This window comes from Pteropus alecto, unplaced genomic scaffold, assembly GCF_000325575.1.
Source record: "Pteropus alecto unplaced genomic scaffold, ASM32557v1 scaffold78, whole genome shotgun sequence".
Taxonomy (NCBI): domain Eukaryota; kingdom Metazoa; phylum Chordata; class Mammalia; order Chiroptera; family Pteropodidae; genus Pteropus; species Pteropus alecto.
This window is the reverse complement of record NW_006443124.1, coordinates 6,964,902-6,981,324: the sequence shown is the minus strand read 5'-3', so window position 1 is coordinate 6,981,324 and position 16,423 is coordinate 6,964,902. Positions and strand designations below refer to the sequence as shown.

Sequence of the window (16,423 nt, the reverse complement as noted above, 5' to 3'; positions counted from 1 at the left end):
TGAAATTCAAAAGTCCTTGGGAATTTAACTCAGCCAAATGCTGCCAGGTGAATAAATTGCCCTTCACTGTCAAGTGGCCATGTTAAGAAACTATTCTCCATGCTATACAGAACACTCACCGAATAGAGCTAACTCCAAAATGAGTTATAATTTCCAAATGAGTAGCTAACTCACCTGACAGCACCTGGTTTCTAACATTAAACTGTGGTAATTTTCTGTTAAAGGATTCCTATGCATAATACATATTTTAATAATTAAACACTCAACAATATTATCAAGATAAAATTTAATAGCAGCTGTCCTTCTTAAGTGCATTTATTTTATTGGTTATCCTGTATGTTCTCAAATGAAGTCATGTTGATTTATTTGATGTCTTTGCACATATAAGGTTTGATTACATACAGAACACATACAGATAAACACATAGTCCACAAATATACTCCAAATATCACTGGATAATATCACTGGAGTCTGGGAGAGAGGAAGGGCACTTTTTACTTTTCCATCTACACATTAACTTTATAATTACAATTTAAAACTTTGATGCTATGGCTATTAACAATAACAAAATAAAAATGAGGTTTTAAGTATTTTGGGGTGTAAAGATGGCTTGACAGTGTCAAAAATCAAGAATGTTTTTTCTTCACACAATAGATAAGGATTGCTACTTTAATAATTTAGTTTAACTATGCATTAGCAATTTAAAGCATTACATTTTTCTTCAAGGTAATAAAAATATAATTGTTTTTAAAGCCCAGATCAATTTGATAACTAAAGATTAGGTACAAAGCGTGCAATCCCGTAATAAAGCCAGCAATAAAGTGATTTTCAAAGCAACCCTTGTACCTGCTTCCCAGCAAATATACTAACTGGTAATAAATATTTTGCAGGAAAGCTCCTGTTTAAAGAAAAGAGAAGTAAGAAAAACAATTTTTTTAGGGGTATCATTTTTAACCCAGAACGATTTTCCTACTATATGGGAGCAGCAGGAGAAGGGCTAACAAAAAGGCAAACAAAGTGAACCATAAAAAGGCAAAAAAACTAAACTATGGTGAACCATACTTACCCTCCCCATCTCTCTGCAGATGCATTGTTTTGAAATCAATGAGGGGGAAAGTGATAGGGCATGACGCTAATAAAATGGAAAAAATGGCAAAAAATACTAAAGTGAACACACAGCACAGTCAGAACAAACCATACACATAACTAACACAAAGCCAAAGGTACCAAAAACATTTCCCTAAAACCAGTTAGGCATTTAGCTCAAAAATGTTATTCGAAGAAATTACTACTAACCACTTTAAAAACAAACACAAACATACATTTCCATTTCGGCAAGCAAGGCAAAAAAATCAAAGTAGTAACTGTTTTATTAAAACTCAAACATAAAACTAAAGAAATAGAAACTCTTAACCAGGTACTATTTGAAGCTTTTCAGTATAATTAGTTTGACAGAAAAATATCTCACTTAGAATGATTGCTCTTTGAAAAGATCCTATTGTTTTCATTCACGAGTTAACAGAAGAGAATTTGAAGGAAAGATGTTGTCCACTTCCATCAAAAGCCAAGACCTTTTGAATAGCTGCTACAAATTCATCACACCGGTGGCAGATATGTGCTATCTGCTTGCTAACTTCATTCTGTTGACTATACTTTGAGCAACACAAAAAAGAAAACCTACACACTTAAGAGTGAGGTGGGTCTCTATTTGGAGTTACCTCACTTCTCTATTAGAGTCACATTTAAACAAAGTATGTCTGATTCCAAGGTATCTAGGGTCTAACATAATTTGATCTCCTGAGGAAGATTTTATTTAGATCATCCTAACTCCTAGTTGTAGAAAATCATCTTTGTATTGGTGGCAAAGTTGGAAGAAACAACATGGTCTATTAACAGCCACTCTCCCAAGCACATGCAGTGTTCGTGGCTGAGAAGTTCACTCAGATGTCTACAACTCTTTGGTTTCTGAAAGTCACAGATCCCTACTCTTAGTACAGCCAGAAGGAGGTCTATGTGGTCTTGTCAAGGCTGTTGAGCCAGGTGGATAACAGGACAGATCAGACACTGAAAATCAGTAGTCCATAGTTATCCTCCCTTCCTTACTGCAAGCTGTAAGAGGTGAATTCTGACAGAGAAACAAGAGACTCCAGGCATTAGGTACTCTTTGGGGAAGTTTCTAAAAAAGCTAAAGCTAGACAGATAATGTCCTATCTCCTCAGACAATGAAAAACATTTGCTCTTTTATGTTGAAAACTTAAAAATGAGGACCTTCAGGATTGTAAAAGGCTATTTACCTGCATTCCTCCAAGAGGAAGAAGCATTAAGACCTTTGTCAGAATCCCAGCCTACTGCAACTCTAGGGATGCCCTGTTGACCACCACTCCTTTTCAGTGACTATGCTAGGGTAAATAAATAAGAGGGACATCTGATCTTCACTGCCACCAAGATGCAAATATATTCCCTAACTCTGGGGAACATCTTCATAAATTTCAAATGTCCTGAATAACCCAGAACAAAGCAAATGAAAGATAACTCCCTGATTTAGTCTAAGTTAAGACACATAATATGCCACTAGGCATACCAAACATCTAGACCAAAAAAAAAAGGAGGTGGGTGGGGAGACAGCAGTAAAGGTTGACACAAACAATGACTTGGTTAGGGCTTTTAAAAATTGGCTATATCTTAAAAATAAAAAAATAAAAACACTCCAACTGTGATGAGGTGAGTAGACGAGGTGGCAAAAGGAGTCCATAGTATGGGCATTGCAATTCCTCTTGTTATTGCCACTGTATGCCATTAGCTAACTTGACAAAGATGAAATAAGCAAAGTGAACAAGTGAACTAAGATTCCTGAGTTGTCTCGTTGTCTCTTTACCAAGGAAGGTGTATGATCCAAAAGGACTCCTAGATCCAAATTTGCTTGCTTGCTTCCACTCCCCACCCCCAACATTTTATTTGAAATTACAAATATACAGCCAGGTTTAAAAATGTTTACAGTGAACATCCATATATCAATCACCTAGATTCTACCATTAACATTTTACTAAACTTGCTTGATAACATTCATCTATCCCGTTAACCATCTTATTTTTTTTTCATGAATTTCAAAGTAAAATGCAGATATCGGTATACTTCCCCATAAACATTTCAGCATACAAATCATTCACTGGAGCTCAATATTTATTTAGTTTTTGCTTCTTTGATAAAAAAGAAAAACATACACAATGAAATTCAAGTTTTAAATATACATTTGCTGAGTTTTGACAGGTACATATACCCATGTAGCTTGCTTTTTAAATTTAAGTTCAAACTTCTCTCCTTTGTAAAATTTGCTAGGATCCTGCTCCTAAGCCTTCATAACCTAACCTAATATAGGGATATGATACAATATTTGCTTAGAAATGTCCTTAATAATCATTAAAAAAAAGTATTCCTGATGATCATTAAGAAGAAGTAGCTATATATAAGCCCTCTCTTTAAAGTGGTTGAGTCCTAGCATACTAGACTTTCAAAGACTGGGAGATATAACCTGGTTTAACAATTAACGAAAGCCTATCCAAGGTGATTTTATTTTTTCAATCAGTTCTGACATCCATCCTCAAAGCCAATGGATAAGAACTTCAAGTTAGTCGCCCTATAATATCATTAGTGCATTTGAGTAAAACACCCATTCACTCTTCCTATATGAAAAAGAGAACAGAAAATTGAAATGAAAAAGGTTGTCCATAAAAGGACAGTAATCTCATTACTGCTTTGGGTAATTTCAGTTACCAAAAATAAATAAATAAATAAAATAAAATTAGTATGTGTGGATAAAATTACCTTCCCATTTATCACCATCAGAAACATTCTTCAGATCTAAATGTGGAATATGGACACATGCTGCTTCTCCTTGAATACCAACATTTTGATCTCCTGGCACTTCTGATTCAGTGTTGGCATTCAAATCACATATCCTGCTACTAGAATCCTACATTTTAAAATAAAGAATACATTTCACAACTATGAAGCTTTTCATACCCAGCTTAAAGTCAACCAGCATATATCTTTGTGTAGTCTTCATTAGTTTACTGTGCCTATACAGTCAGCTGTCCCACTCCCACCATCTAAACTATTTTCAAAAATAATTTTGCAGTTTTATAACATATATTACTGAAAGATAAAGTTTGGACCCAAATTCAAGAAAGTGTTTTCATAACCTTCTTGTAACCAAAGGTGGTAATTTAAGTTGCTGCTTAACTATAGAACATTTGGTAAGAGTATCTATATTTAAATCTCCCCAAAACCTATTTAATCCGAGTTAAACGCCAGATATAATAATTGGTAGATTAAGTCTAGTCAATTTTTTAAGAACCATAAAAGAAAAATAATTCTTACCAGAATCAAGTGTGACAATTTATCATTGTCAAATGACAAGTATTCTTTCCTAAAAATACAAATAAAGTTATTAGTCTTTTAAGAATAAATAGGTCTCTATCATTGCATATGTCTGACCTAGATTCCTCTCTTTCCCATATAGTTAGCATTTACAATGTGAGAAAAGAAAATGACAACTGGACATATGCCCATTCTTTGGAGCCCTATATCTGAAAATCACACACTACTGAAAAGATCCACAGAATCACTTCAGGTTTAGAAAAATTTAGTAACATTCACCACCCTCCCACATAACCACACCAAAAAAGAAAACTATTTTAAAAGGAAAAATAAAATCCATAATAAATAAAAACCAAAAGGACTGCATGTATAATGGAAAAGATTTTGTAAAATAAATTATTAGTTTTGACCAAATAGCTTTCTTTACACTCCCCCACTCTGAGATTTTTTTTTTTTCTTTTAAAGATGATTTTTAAAAGGTATAGCTATGTCCTATATTTTAAATCTGATTATGTTCTAGCACAATCAAAGCATGGTTAGTACTTCTAAACCTCTCCTTCCTCAAAACATAATGGTAACAGGTAAACAGGAAATTTTTTTTAATATCGATTCACCCCTTTTTTCCCCAAAAAACTATCCACTATTTAGAACATGTATTACAGCAAGCTGTCACAAATGATCTCCACCTATATGACCAGTCAACAGAGCATCTAATATCATAATAGGTTATCAACATGCCTATTATGGGAAAGTTCTCCTGAAAGACACTGTGACAGTTTACAATGATATCTACAGGTGCTGCTGCTACCCTGCCATAATAGTGTGCACTCAGAACACAAGTCTTGATCTAAATACAGTAGGTTATCTCCTCATACAAATAATTATCTTATTCTTGCTGAGCATGAGAAACAACTAAATTCCCTGGCAAGCTTTATGACCTTATTTTGCTTAGAGTGGGAGCAAATGGTGGGGTGAGCTAAATTCTACCCTAACACTAAAAGATCTAATCATCTAAATTCAAAAAAAATGAGTGTTAAACATATAAAATGTAATCCACCTAACCAAGAAACTCTTTCGATCTAAAAACAAGTTTGCTAACCTATACACAAGTTGAAGAGGAAAGGGCTTTTTCCAAAAAGATTGAGTCCTCACTAAATGGATCCTTATTGTTCTATCAAATCCAGATGTCATCATTCTGGGGATGCCTGTTAATGCTGTTAATCTTATATCTTCAGCCCATAGCTCCAATACTCCCTGGGCTGGAAGAGGATCATTCCTGCCTCCTGAAAGGAAGCACAAGGAACTGCTGTAAGCAGGAAAATCTGTGGACCTTCAGAGTATGGGGACGCTCCAGAGACATGGCTCCAAAGAATTTACTTACCCTCAGAGAACAAGTTTCCACTCACAATTAAAAGAGACAATGGCATTAACGCAAGTTTACCTTTGTCAACAGGCTACCACCAAATTACTAATGCTGTTTGGGATTTCTCAGTATTTACAATCTAGTCTGCCACTTTATTACTGATTTGTCTTCAGAATATCAATTATCTTTCCTAAGAAAGTTACAATACATCTTTTAGAAACATCTTATAGAATCATATAACTGAAAGATTATAACATATCTGCTTCAAAAAATATGTACAGGATGTTTAAAATTCAAAACCTACCCAAGGACTTAAAACATTCTAGAAAGCTTCTGCTCAAAAGGACTCTATCTACTGAGTATCTGTGAAGACTATATTGCTGAAATACTCATTGACTCAGGTATCCGCCTCCCATTACTGCTGGCCAAGGAGGTAAACAAGCACCAGCAGCATCAGTTGAATATGCTAACTGAAATGTCGTATTTGAAAAGGACAATAAAATATTATTTCATTCAATATGGAGAATACAAAACAAAAGTAACAGACGAACTAACAAAACAAAACAAACTCACAGGTAGACAATAGAATGGTGGTTACCGGAGGGGAATGGGTGTGAGAGGAAGGCAAATTGGGTAAAGGAGGTCAATATATGATAATCAAAGGAAACTAGACTTTGGGTGGTGAGCACGCAAGAGAGTATACAAATATCGAATCATAATGTTATACACATGAAATTTATATGTTATTTACCAATGTAATCTCGATAAACTTAATTTTTTTAAAAAAAGATGGTACTGGGACATACCAAGGGGAAGAACAAAAACATTCTATATATATATTTGTTGAAGCAACTATGTTATAATCTTTCAGTTAATTATCCATGGTTCCAAGACCATGAATTAACTCACTAAAAGGTATACTCAGAGTATCAATACATTCCTAATTGTTCTACAAATCAAATTAAAGTTTTAAGTGTCTCCAAGAAGACTGTGTTCTTCTCTCTGAATATTTTCCAAGTTATAACTAACATCTGAACCTGCACGCTGTCTGAATATTTATGCACATTTAATATGCTATGTTTACCATTTAAATGAGAAGCTTTGTTTCTTAGATTATATAAAATGTCATAATAGTCATCTAAAAATTTCACCCCAAAATTAAAGAGCTCCAAATATCAAAATGATTAATTAATTAGCAATAAGAGAAAATGCTCACCTCTCAAGGCAGCCATCTTCACTATCACCATGGTCACCACATGGCTCTAACAGTATACCACCTACAGACTGACAAAAAGAACAACACCAATGTATCAATGGAACTCCCAATACTCATTTATGACAGGAAGTTTCTAATCTCAATTAGGATAGTAGATTACAAATTAGTCAAGTGCCCCCCTTTAACAATTTATAATAGTCTGTAGGTATTACCATCACTATATAGAGAATAATTTATCTTCCTCAAAACCTGAAGGAAGGAGGGTGTGGGGTTGAGGGGGATAGAGGGGGTAGAGAAGGAGAGGGAGAGAGAGAGAGAGTGTGTGTGTATGTGTGTGTAAAATGGAGACTCTGCATTTCTCACTACCCTATTAAGTAACAGGTATTACTACAACTATCACATTCCTTTTCCTTCTTTAGAATTCTCTTCTCCCAAAATGATAGTATTGTGTTCCCACTTGCTAACTCAGCCACAAATACAGAAGTTGGTTAACTTCCTAGCAGGTAAGAGAGGAGTCATAGAGTTCACCAGATTCCTTTATCATAAATATTTGAAATAATTGTTAACGTCAGAAACACATAAAATCTCTCCTCCATTTCCTAGTGACACCATCCTATCCCTAATTCCTCCCCAAAATAAATACCTACCAAATCTAAGACAAATTGTCCTGTGCATTACTACAAATTATAAACTTTTTAATGTTTTTGATGACCACCTCTGAAATCAACAAAAGATTCAATTCTTCTTAGATTCTTAATAAACTACCACTGGTCCAGTTTTCTTTAATATGAAAGTCCATAATTATCTGAAAAAAAGCTAATAAAATACTTCTCCCTTTTTCAACTACATACTTGTGAAACTGAATTGTCTTCATACACCTCAACAAAAGAACCTATATCAAATGACTAAATGCAGAAGCAGATATAAGAATCCAACTGACTTCAATTAAGTCAGACAGGCATTAACAATATTTATAAGTAAGTAAAACCATGCAACTTCTCAAAAAAAAATTAAATAGTTGCTTTTTATTAAGAAAAAAAATAACCTTATTTATGTTACCTTGAGTGAGTTTATCATTATGTTTAAATGAACTAATAAAGTTTTTAAATTTGTTTTAATTTCTAATATGGTAAATACTGATAGATATACCTATGCAAACAATAGCTTTATGGGATCCTCAATAATTTTTAAGAGTATAAAGATATCCTGAGACCTACGGTGTGAAAGTCACTGATCTAGAAATTGACTTCAGCAACTTTCATGCTCTGGAATACAGCTTTCACATTCTTAAATATGAAGGTTCTGGGCACATGAAATAACCATTATTCTGACCCAATATTTAAAATGAGCCTTGGTGTTTTACTCAAAGAACCACATTCAAGTCCCAGCTCTACCTTCTTCATCAAAAATATGATGAACATAATAATCATCTATGTGCCTATCTTATAGTTACTGTAAAAGTTTACTATTTACAGAAAAACTGTAAGGTTCTATTATAAAAGCATAGTATTACATCACCAAGTCTTATCTAACCTACAATTATTTTTACTATGAAGTTGAAACAAAATAAAAAACAAATATAATTAATATCCATTATACTCTCCAGTCAGATTTAGCCAACATAAGTCTTAACAAATAGTGAAAAGTAACAAATAAAAAGGCAATTAGTGGCAATATAAAAGACATGTAGTGACAGAAGTAAAAAGACCAGCAGCAAAAAAACAGATGAAATTTAGAGCCAGGTGCAGAATTGTGCTCTATATTATGTCCCAGGACAAAGAAAAATAAGAGTTATTAGAGTCAGGTTAAAATATAGCCAGGTTTCAATTTAACAGAGAAATATACAAATCTCCCTTTGGAAACTAAAATATGTTTCATCACTGAAAGAAATTTTACTTCCTCTGAATTTATTCTAGGTAAAACATTCATTCTTTTGTAAGCTATAGAGAACTTTGGTGGTGGCGGTAGTAGTATGGTAGCAATAGTGGGGGCAGCAGCTATAGCACAATCATATTGGCAGTGTCTTAGGGGCTGTCAGGACTTACTGCCAGGAACTAATTAAAGCCTGATGGGCATTTCCATAATTTCTCTAGTACCCACCCACTCCTTAGCCATTCATAATTGGTGCTTCCACTCTGCTTAGTTCTGCATCTTCCCCTTTCCACCCACTTAGTTTTTTTCAAGCATGCTAGTTACTTCTTTTAAATAGGCTAAATATCCTCCATTCCATTCTGTACATTTCATTTGCATAGCACACCCTTACAAAGGAGTACATTAAATATACTTCAATCTAGCCTAATTTCTTCCATTGAATTAATGTAGTCAACACTGATATGGTCTCCACAGCAAAGGAAATCATGAACAAAATGAAAAGGCAACCTACAAAATGGGAGAAAATATTTGCAAATCATATATCTGATAATGGGTTAATATCCATATAAAAAACTCATAAAACTCAATAGCAAAAAAAATCCAATTAAAAAATGGGCAGATGATCTGAACAGACATTTTTCCAAAGAAGACATACAGATGGCCAAAAGGTAGGTACCTGAAATGATGCTCAACATCACTAATCATCAGGGAAATGCAAATCAGTCAAAACCACAATGACAGCACATCACACGTGTTAGAATGGGTATCAGCAAAAATACAAGAAATAACATGTGTTGGCAAGGATGTGAAGAAAAGGGAACACTAGCCCACTGCTGGTGGGAATGTAACTTAGTACAGCCACTATAGAAAAGAGCATGGAGGTCAAAAAATTAAAAATAGAACTAACAAATAATTACCAGCAATTCCACTTCTGAATATTTATCAAAGGGAAAAAAAACATTAACTTGAAAAGATATCTGCACACCCATGTTCACTGATGCATTATTTAGAATAACAAGGACATGGAAACAACCTAAGTGTCCATCAATGGATGAACGGATTTTTTAAAATGTGGTGTATATATACAATGAAAAATTATTCAGCCATAAAAAAAAAAAGGAAATCCTGGCATTTGTGACAACATGGAGAGACCTTGAGGGCATTATGCTAAGTGAAATAAGTCAGAGAGAAAGAAATACCGTATCACCTCACTTACATGTAAAATCTAAATAAAAAAAAAAAATCATAGATACAGAGAACAGATTCACAGTTGCTAGAGATGGGGGTTGGAGGCTGGGTGAAATGAATGAAGGTGGTTAAAAGGTGCAAACTTCTAGTTATAAATAAAACATAGCTGGGGATATAACGTATAGCATAGTGACTACAGTTAATACTGTACTGTATATTTTGAAAGGTACTGAGAGTAGATCTTAAAAGTCTCAACACAAGAAAAAAATTTAACTATGCGTAGTGGTGAATGTTAACTAGACTTGATCATTTCATAACATACTAAATCATTATACTATACACTTGAATCTAATATGTTATATGTCAATTATATCTCAATTAAAAAAAAGGCAAAACAAAACAAAAAATCTTAATGAGTAGTTGTTTCAGTCGGAGGTTTTGAGTATTTCTGTAACTGTTTTTAAAAAACAAACTGATATGGTCTCATAATATAGTACAAGTCAAATTGACAGCCATCTCTTCCTCTTAGCTGTCTGCTGAGTTTCTCAAGCACTTCTGGCCTCAAGTTCTGAAAGGGGGTAATTACATGTCAGTAGTTTCTCTGTGTTTAGAAGATATGAATAATTGTACACTTTGGCAGAGCACGACCAATGAAGGCCTGCTAATCCTGAAATAGATTGATTTTATGAGAAGTTTGCTGATAAGATCAAGTATTTTTTATATGAATACTAATCAAGCTACTAGTTTCCAGAGTTTCAATCCCCAAAATAGTACAAATTGTTGTACAAATTCTTGTATATATTTAGAAACTGACAGACCCATCTCATCATATCAATAAAAACATCCTAAATATTTACTATAAAATCCAATAGCATATTAAAAAATATACTAATTTGCAAAAGACATACTAAAATAACAAAAGACTGTTACTCAAAATATAAATGGACACTTAAAACAACCCATTTAAAAAATGAGCACAAGACCTTCATTCAGCAAAATATACAGATGGCAAATAAGCCTATGAAAAGATGCTGAACATCATTAAATTATTAGGAAATGGCAAATTAAAACAACAAGATACCACACTACACACCTATTCTATTAGAATGGCTAAAATTCAAAATACTGACACCACCAAATGCTACCAAGGATGTGGAGCAAAGGAACTCTCATTCACTGCTGGTAAATGAATAAGAAATACATTGAAATTTATGCAGGCATTCAGTTCATAATAAAGGTGGCATTTCAAATCGGTGGGGAAAAGATATTTATTCAAGAAATTCATGTATCGGGAAAACTAGGTAAACATCTAGGAAAAAAGCTAAATTCATTTTTCATACCTTAACAATGATAAATTCTCAATAAGCCAAATATTTAAATGTGGAAAATGAAACCATAGAAGTATTTTAAAAGAAGAAAATTAGTTTATAATCTGAAATTATGGAAGATCTTTCTAACAATGACATAAAATCTAAAATCTTTTTTAAAATGCTGATAAAACAGAATAGTATCAAAAATTACCTTAATAACAAAATGGAAATATTTGCAACTGATCACAAAAATGGGGGGGGGCCTATTTCCTTAGTAAATAAAAGGTGCCTACAAATCAAAAAGGCAAAAGAAAACCCCAATAACCTAAAAGAAAAATGTCCAAAGGGTATGGATAATTGGAAGTAGAAATGACTCAATGTTTCTACAGAAATGTTAATGAAAATTACAACATACAAGTTTCTCTTGCCAGGGTGTAATAAAATAATCTATTATTGGTAAAGGTATTATGAAATAAGTATTCCTATATATTACTAACTGTAAACTGGTTCAGTGGAGGGCCACTTAGCAATATATGATAAAATTACAAGTGCTTAAACTTTGACCCAAAATTCTACTTCTAAGATAGCTTTGTGCAAGGTGAAATGGTATATGTACAAGGCTGTTCACTGCAGCAATTTTTAGGATAGGACAGTGATTTTTTTTTTTTAGAGTTTTATTATATGTCATTATGGTAGAGTGGAGATTAATATGGATAGGGATAGAGAAGTGACTTTTCTATATATGTGTTATATATAAATTTAAAAATTTTAACCATCTGAACCTATCCCTTTCAAAAGACAAATATATAAAAATTGTATTTTAAAGCTCTATAGAACAAAAATCAATTATTCATACACATAAAGCATTTAGTCACTCAAGATTCCTTAAGATTAATTTCACATTGGTTAATCACTGGGGAACTGTGGTCCGACCAGCAGCACCTAATACTCTTCGGTTATTTTAAATGTTAAAAAGTAATCAAGTTTTCTTATATTTCAAGTCATTTTCAGAGAAACAATCTTCAAAATTATTTTTTGTAGCTAAAATTTTGACCTTCTTACAATATTTCTAGCCCAGGGGTTGGCAAACTATAGCCAAATACAGCCTGCTGCCAGTTTATGGTTGTAAACTAAGAATGATTTTCAAATTTTTTAATGGTTGAGGGTTGGGGGCTCAAAAGAGGAATATTTTGTGACAGGTGCAAATTTTGGAAAATTCAGATTTCCGTGTCCATACATAAAGTTTTATTGGAACACAGCCATGCTGTATTGTTTACATATTTTCTATGGCTGCTTACGTGTTACAACAGCAGAGTTAAATAGTTGTGACAGAATGTAAGGCCCATAAAGCCTAAAATATCTATAATCTGACCCTTTCGGAAAAAGTTCACTGGCCCCTACTTTATCCAGTCTTACAACTTCTCTGGAACTCCAGTTACTTTCTATCTAAGTCACTTGAATCATTCCAGGTCACAAAATTTGTGTTAATCATCAACTTTTTGTCCTCCAGGAAAACAAATTCTGTAAGATAATGTCAAATATACGACCTTTATTTGAGCAGGTTCACTACAAACATGTCATCAAATTTCAGCTAGACCACTACTGGTATTCAAGCACTACAGATGCACTTCTGCTTGGTCTCTGTTCTATGTGATTTCTCTCCATGGAGGCTCTTATAAAACTTTAACCAGCTTCTTCAAACTCCAAACTCTATACCTGTCTTCCCACCCTCTAAAGAGGAGGCATTTCATTTTTAAATGGTGAAAACCATCTGGAGTAAGTTCCCCAAATTCTTCCTCCTTCAAAAGTATTCCATATCTCCCCTTCAATTGAGGATTAAAAGTAACTTCCTATGTTGGAAGTCACTCAACCTGTGCCCTGAATCATCTTTCCTCCACCCCCTATCTCCAACTTCCTCTCCTTGCAATGTTCCAGTAATTACCCTGTTTTTCTGACTTTTTTTCAGCCTCTCCCTATCAGTGACTGATTTCCATCCTTCCAACCAACGTGTTCAAATCTCCTTCCTATAAAAACACACACAAAACAAAAATTCTTCTGAAACCAGACTACCTCAACTGTTCATTTTTATTTTCAATGCAAAAACTTGTCCAAGGCATTTCGCTTTGCTGCCTCTACCTGCTCATCTAACATTAATTCCCCAACCCTTAACATTAGCCTTTTTCTTTGAAATCCACTACCCTACCAAAACTCCTCGTTTTACCAATAATTTATCACTAAATCCAATGAATTTTCTTTAATTGAAATTCGTCTAAATTATTTGATTAAAAATCAAAAGATTACAGCCATACCACCCTGAACAAGCCCGATCCCATCTGATCTTGGAAGCTAAGGAGGGTCGGGCCTGGTTAATACTTGGATGAGAGACCACCTAGGAAGACCAGGCGCTGTAGGCGTAAAAAAATAAAAAAATAAAAAAAATAAGAGCTTGTAAACTGACAAGGTCCTTGCAATCTGTGAGGTCAACCAAAGGTTGCCTTGCCTAAAAATTAAATAAATAAAAATAAAATTAAAAATCAACGGAAAGTCAGAAACCTAAATGTAAAAGAGTATACTGAAGTAAAATCATAATCTTATCAGCCACAGATGGCCAGTGTAAATGTTTGTTGCACTTCTTAATCTTTTTGACTAAAATTGAGACTGAATTAGTTCCAGCAACCTACACTTGGATTTTTTTCAATATAACTTTACATAAGGACTATTACAGGTCTTTAAAACATTATTTTTAATGCCTCAACAATATCCCATTTATGAATATACCATGATTTATTTGACCCCTGCTAGTTAATAAAAATTTTTTGTTTCCCATTTTTTTCTACTGCAAATAAACCCCCAATAAGAATTCTAGTAGACAAATCTTTGCATGCTTCTCTGATTTGTATGTATTTTCTTAGGACACAGTCCTAGATTTTGAAATTTCTAAGTAAAGGGGACTAAGGGGGATTTTAAGGTTTTTTGTTCTTATTTTCAACATGTTTTCAGGAAGTTGTAGTGGTTTATATTCCCAGTGTCTGTGTCTAAGACTGCCTATCTCACCTTATTCTCACCAGCATTAAATATATCATTCCTGGATATTTTTTAATTTTTTTGTTCGACATGAGGCAAAATGAGGGTGGAGCACTGTTTCCTTAGACTTTTAACCTCAAGCAAGAAAATAAATGAAAATTAAACTTACTCTTGCTATTTCTACACATTTGCCTCCTACTCTTTTATTTTACTTCTACAGTATAACAATTTTCTTCCTAAAATATAGATCTAGCTATAAACTGCCTTTGCTTCAAAGTCTTCTATAACTTCCTTCTACTGAGAAGATTCATAATTCTTAATTAAGATCGTGTTCCAGCCTTTATACGACATAAATCTATTAAAGTTTCCAGAATTATCTTCCACAACATACCCTCCCAAAATATCCTGAACACTATATGACTAGCATTGTTTCACTAACACCCAATATCTTCCTTAAGTTCTACTCCTACTGTTTCTTTAGTCTTTTCCACAAAACTCTAACAAAATCTAACCTCCATAGGTCAAGTTCAAAAATTCCCCTTGTGGGGTCAAATATGTGGTGACAGAAAGAAATCTAACTATGGGAAGTGAACACACAGTGTAAATATATATATGCCTTATTGTTAAAGTGTACAGCTGAAACAATGGATTTCATTAAATTATTTAAAAAATAATAATATAAAAAAAGAAGTACAAATTGCTGGTTATAAAAAAAGTCATGGGACGTGAAGTACAGCATAGAGAATATAGTCAATAATATTGTAATAACTGTGTATAGTATCAGATGGGTGCTAGATTTATCGGGGTGATCACTTCGTAATTTAAATAAATGTCTAATTGTTATGTTGTACACTCGAAACTAATATAATATTGTATGTCGACTGTAACTGAAAAATAAGTTAAAAAAATTACAACCAGGTGCTGTAGGCATAAAAAATAAAAATAAAAAATAAGGGGCTGTAAGCTGACTATTTGAGGTCAACCAAGGGTTGCCTTGCCTAAAAAAATAAAAAATAATAAAAAACAAAAAATGAAAAATGAAAAAAAAACAAAGAACAAAACAATTACAAAAATCCCCCTTGTGTCAAGAAGCCCTCCATAATTTCCCTGTCCAAAAGTTCTTCTTCCTTCTCTTCTACGAAATTATAGTACTTCATCTCCACCTCCAACAGTATTAGTTATATTCTATATTATAAACTGTGTGCATTTACAATCTAGATTATCAAGTCAATGAAAACTTAAAGCTGGTGTATTCCTATTTATACTTCCAAGTAACTAGGTATTATACACTGCATTAAGTAAGCATGTGCTCAATTGAACTGACTTATTCAAACAATAAGAATATCAGTCTGCATCTTAGCTGTCTTTCAAGGCCAAGAAGCCATCTCCCATTAAGATTTCCTAAAACTAGATACAAATCAAGTCTCAATAAATTTAAAAACATTGAAATCATATCAACCGTCTTCTCTGATCACAATGGTATGAAACTAGATATCAACTACAAGAAAAAACTAGAAAATACACAAACACATGGAGGTTAAAAAACATGCTACTAAACAATGAATGGGTTATTAATGATATCAAGAAAGAAATCAAAAGATACCTAGATAACAAATGAAAATGAAAACACAATGACTCAAATTTATGGGACACAGCAAAAACAGTCCTAAGAGGGGAATTCATAGCAACACAGGCCTACCTCGAGAAATAAAAAAAAAAGCTCAAATAAACAATCTAACCTTACAATTAAAAGAACTAGAAAAAGAACAGCAAACAAAGCCCAAAGTGAATAATAGAAAGAAGGAAATAATAAAGATCAGAGAGGCGATAAATGAAATAGTCAAGAAAAACAATACAAAAGATTAATGAAACCAAGAGCTGGTTCTTTGAAAGGATAAACAAAATTGACAGACCATTAGCCAGACTCATCAAGGCAAAAAGAGAGAGGACTCAAATAAATCAGAAATGAAAGAGGAGAAATAACCACGGACTCCACAGAAATACAATGGATCATAAGAAAATACTATGAGCAATTATACGCCAACAAATTGGACAATCTGGAAGAAATGGACA

The 16,423-nt window shown here is 33.4% G+C and overlaps 1 protein-coding gene and 1 pseudogene across 5 annotated transcripts in view; one reads left to right on the top strand and one right to left on the bottom strand.

The window, feature by feature from the left end:
- Positions 1-16,423, bottom strand: part of FAM13B (family with sequence similarity 13 member B) — a 71,434-nt gene that overhangs the window by 13,215 nt on the left and 41,796 nt on the right. For 3 of the 5 annotated variants that reach the window (XM_015598086.2, XM_015598087.2, XM_015598088.2), the window contains 4 exons: positions 6,957-7,024; positions 4,378-4,426; positions 3,823-3,970; positions 1,067-1,132 (listed from right to left, as the gene is read on the bottom strand). In XM_015598086.2, the coding sequence (XP_015453572.1) occupies positions 1,067-1,132; positions 3,823-3,970; positions 4,378-4,426; positions 6,957-7,024 (331 nt within the window). The remainder of the gene's footprint in view (positions 1-1,066; positions 1,133-3,822; positions 3,971-4,377; positions 4,427-6,956; positions 7,025-16,423) is intronic. The other 2 variants (XM_006923083.3, XM_025040556.1) reach the window with 1 other exon arrangement.
- On the top strand, positions 13,622-13,740 carry LOC112471966 (annotated as a pseudogene).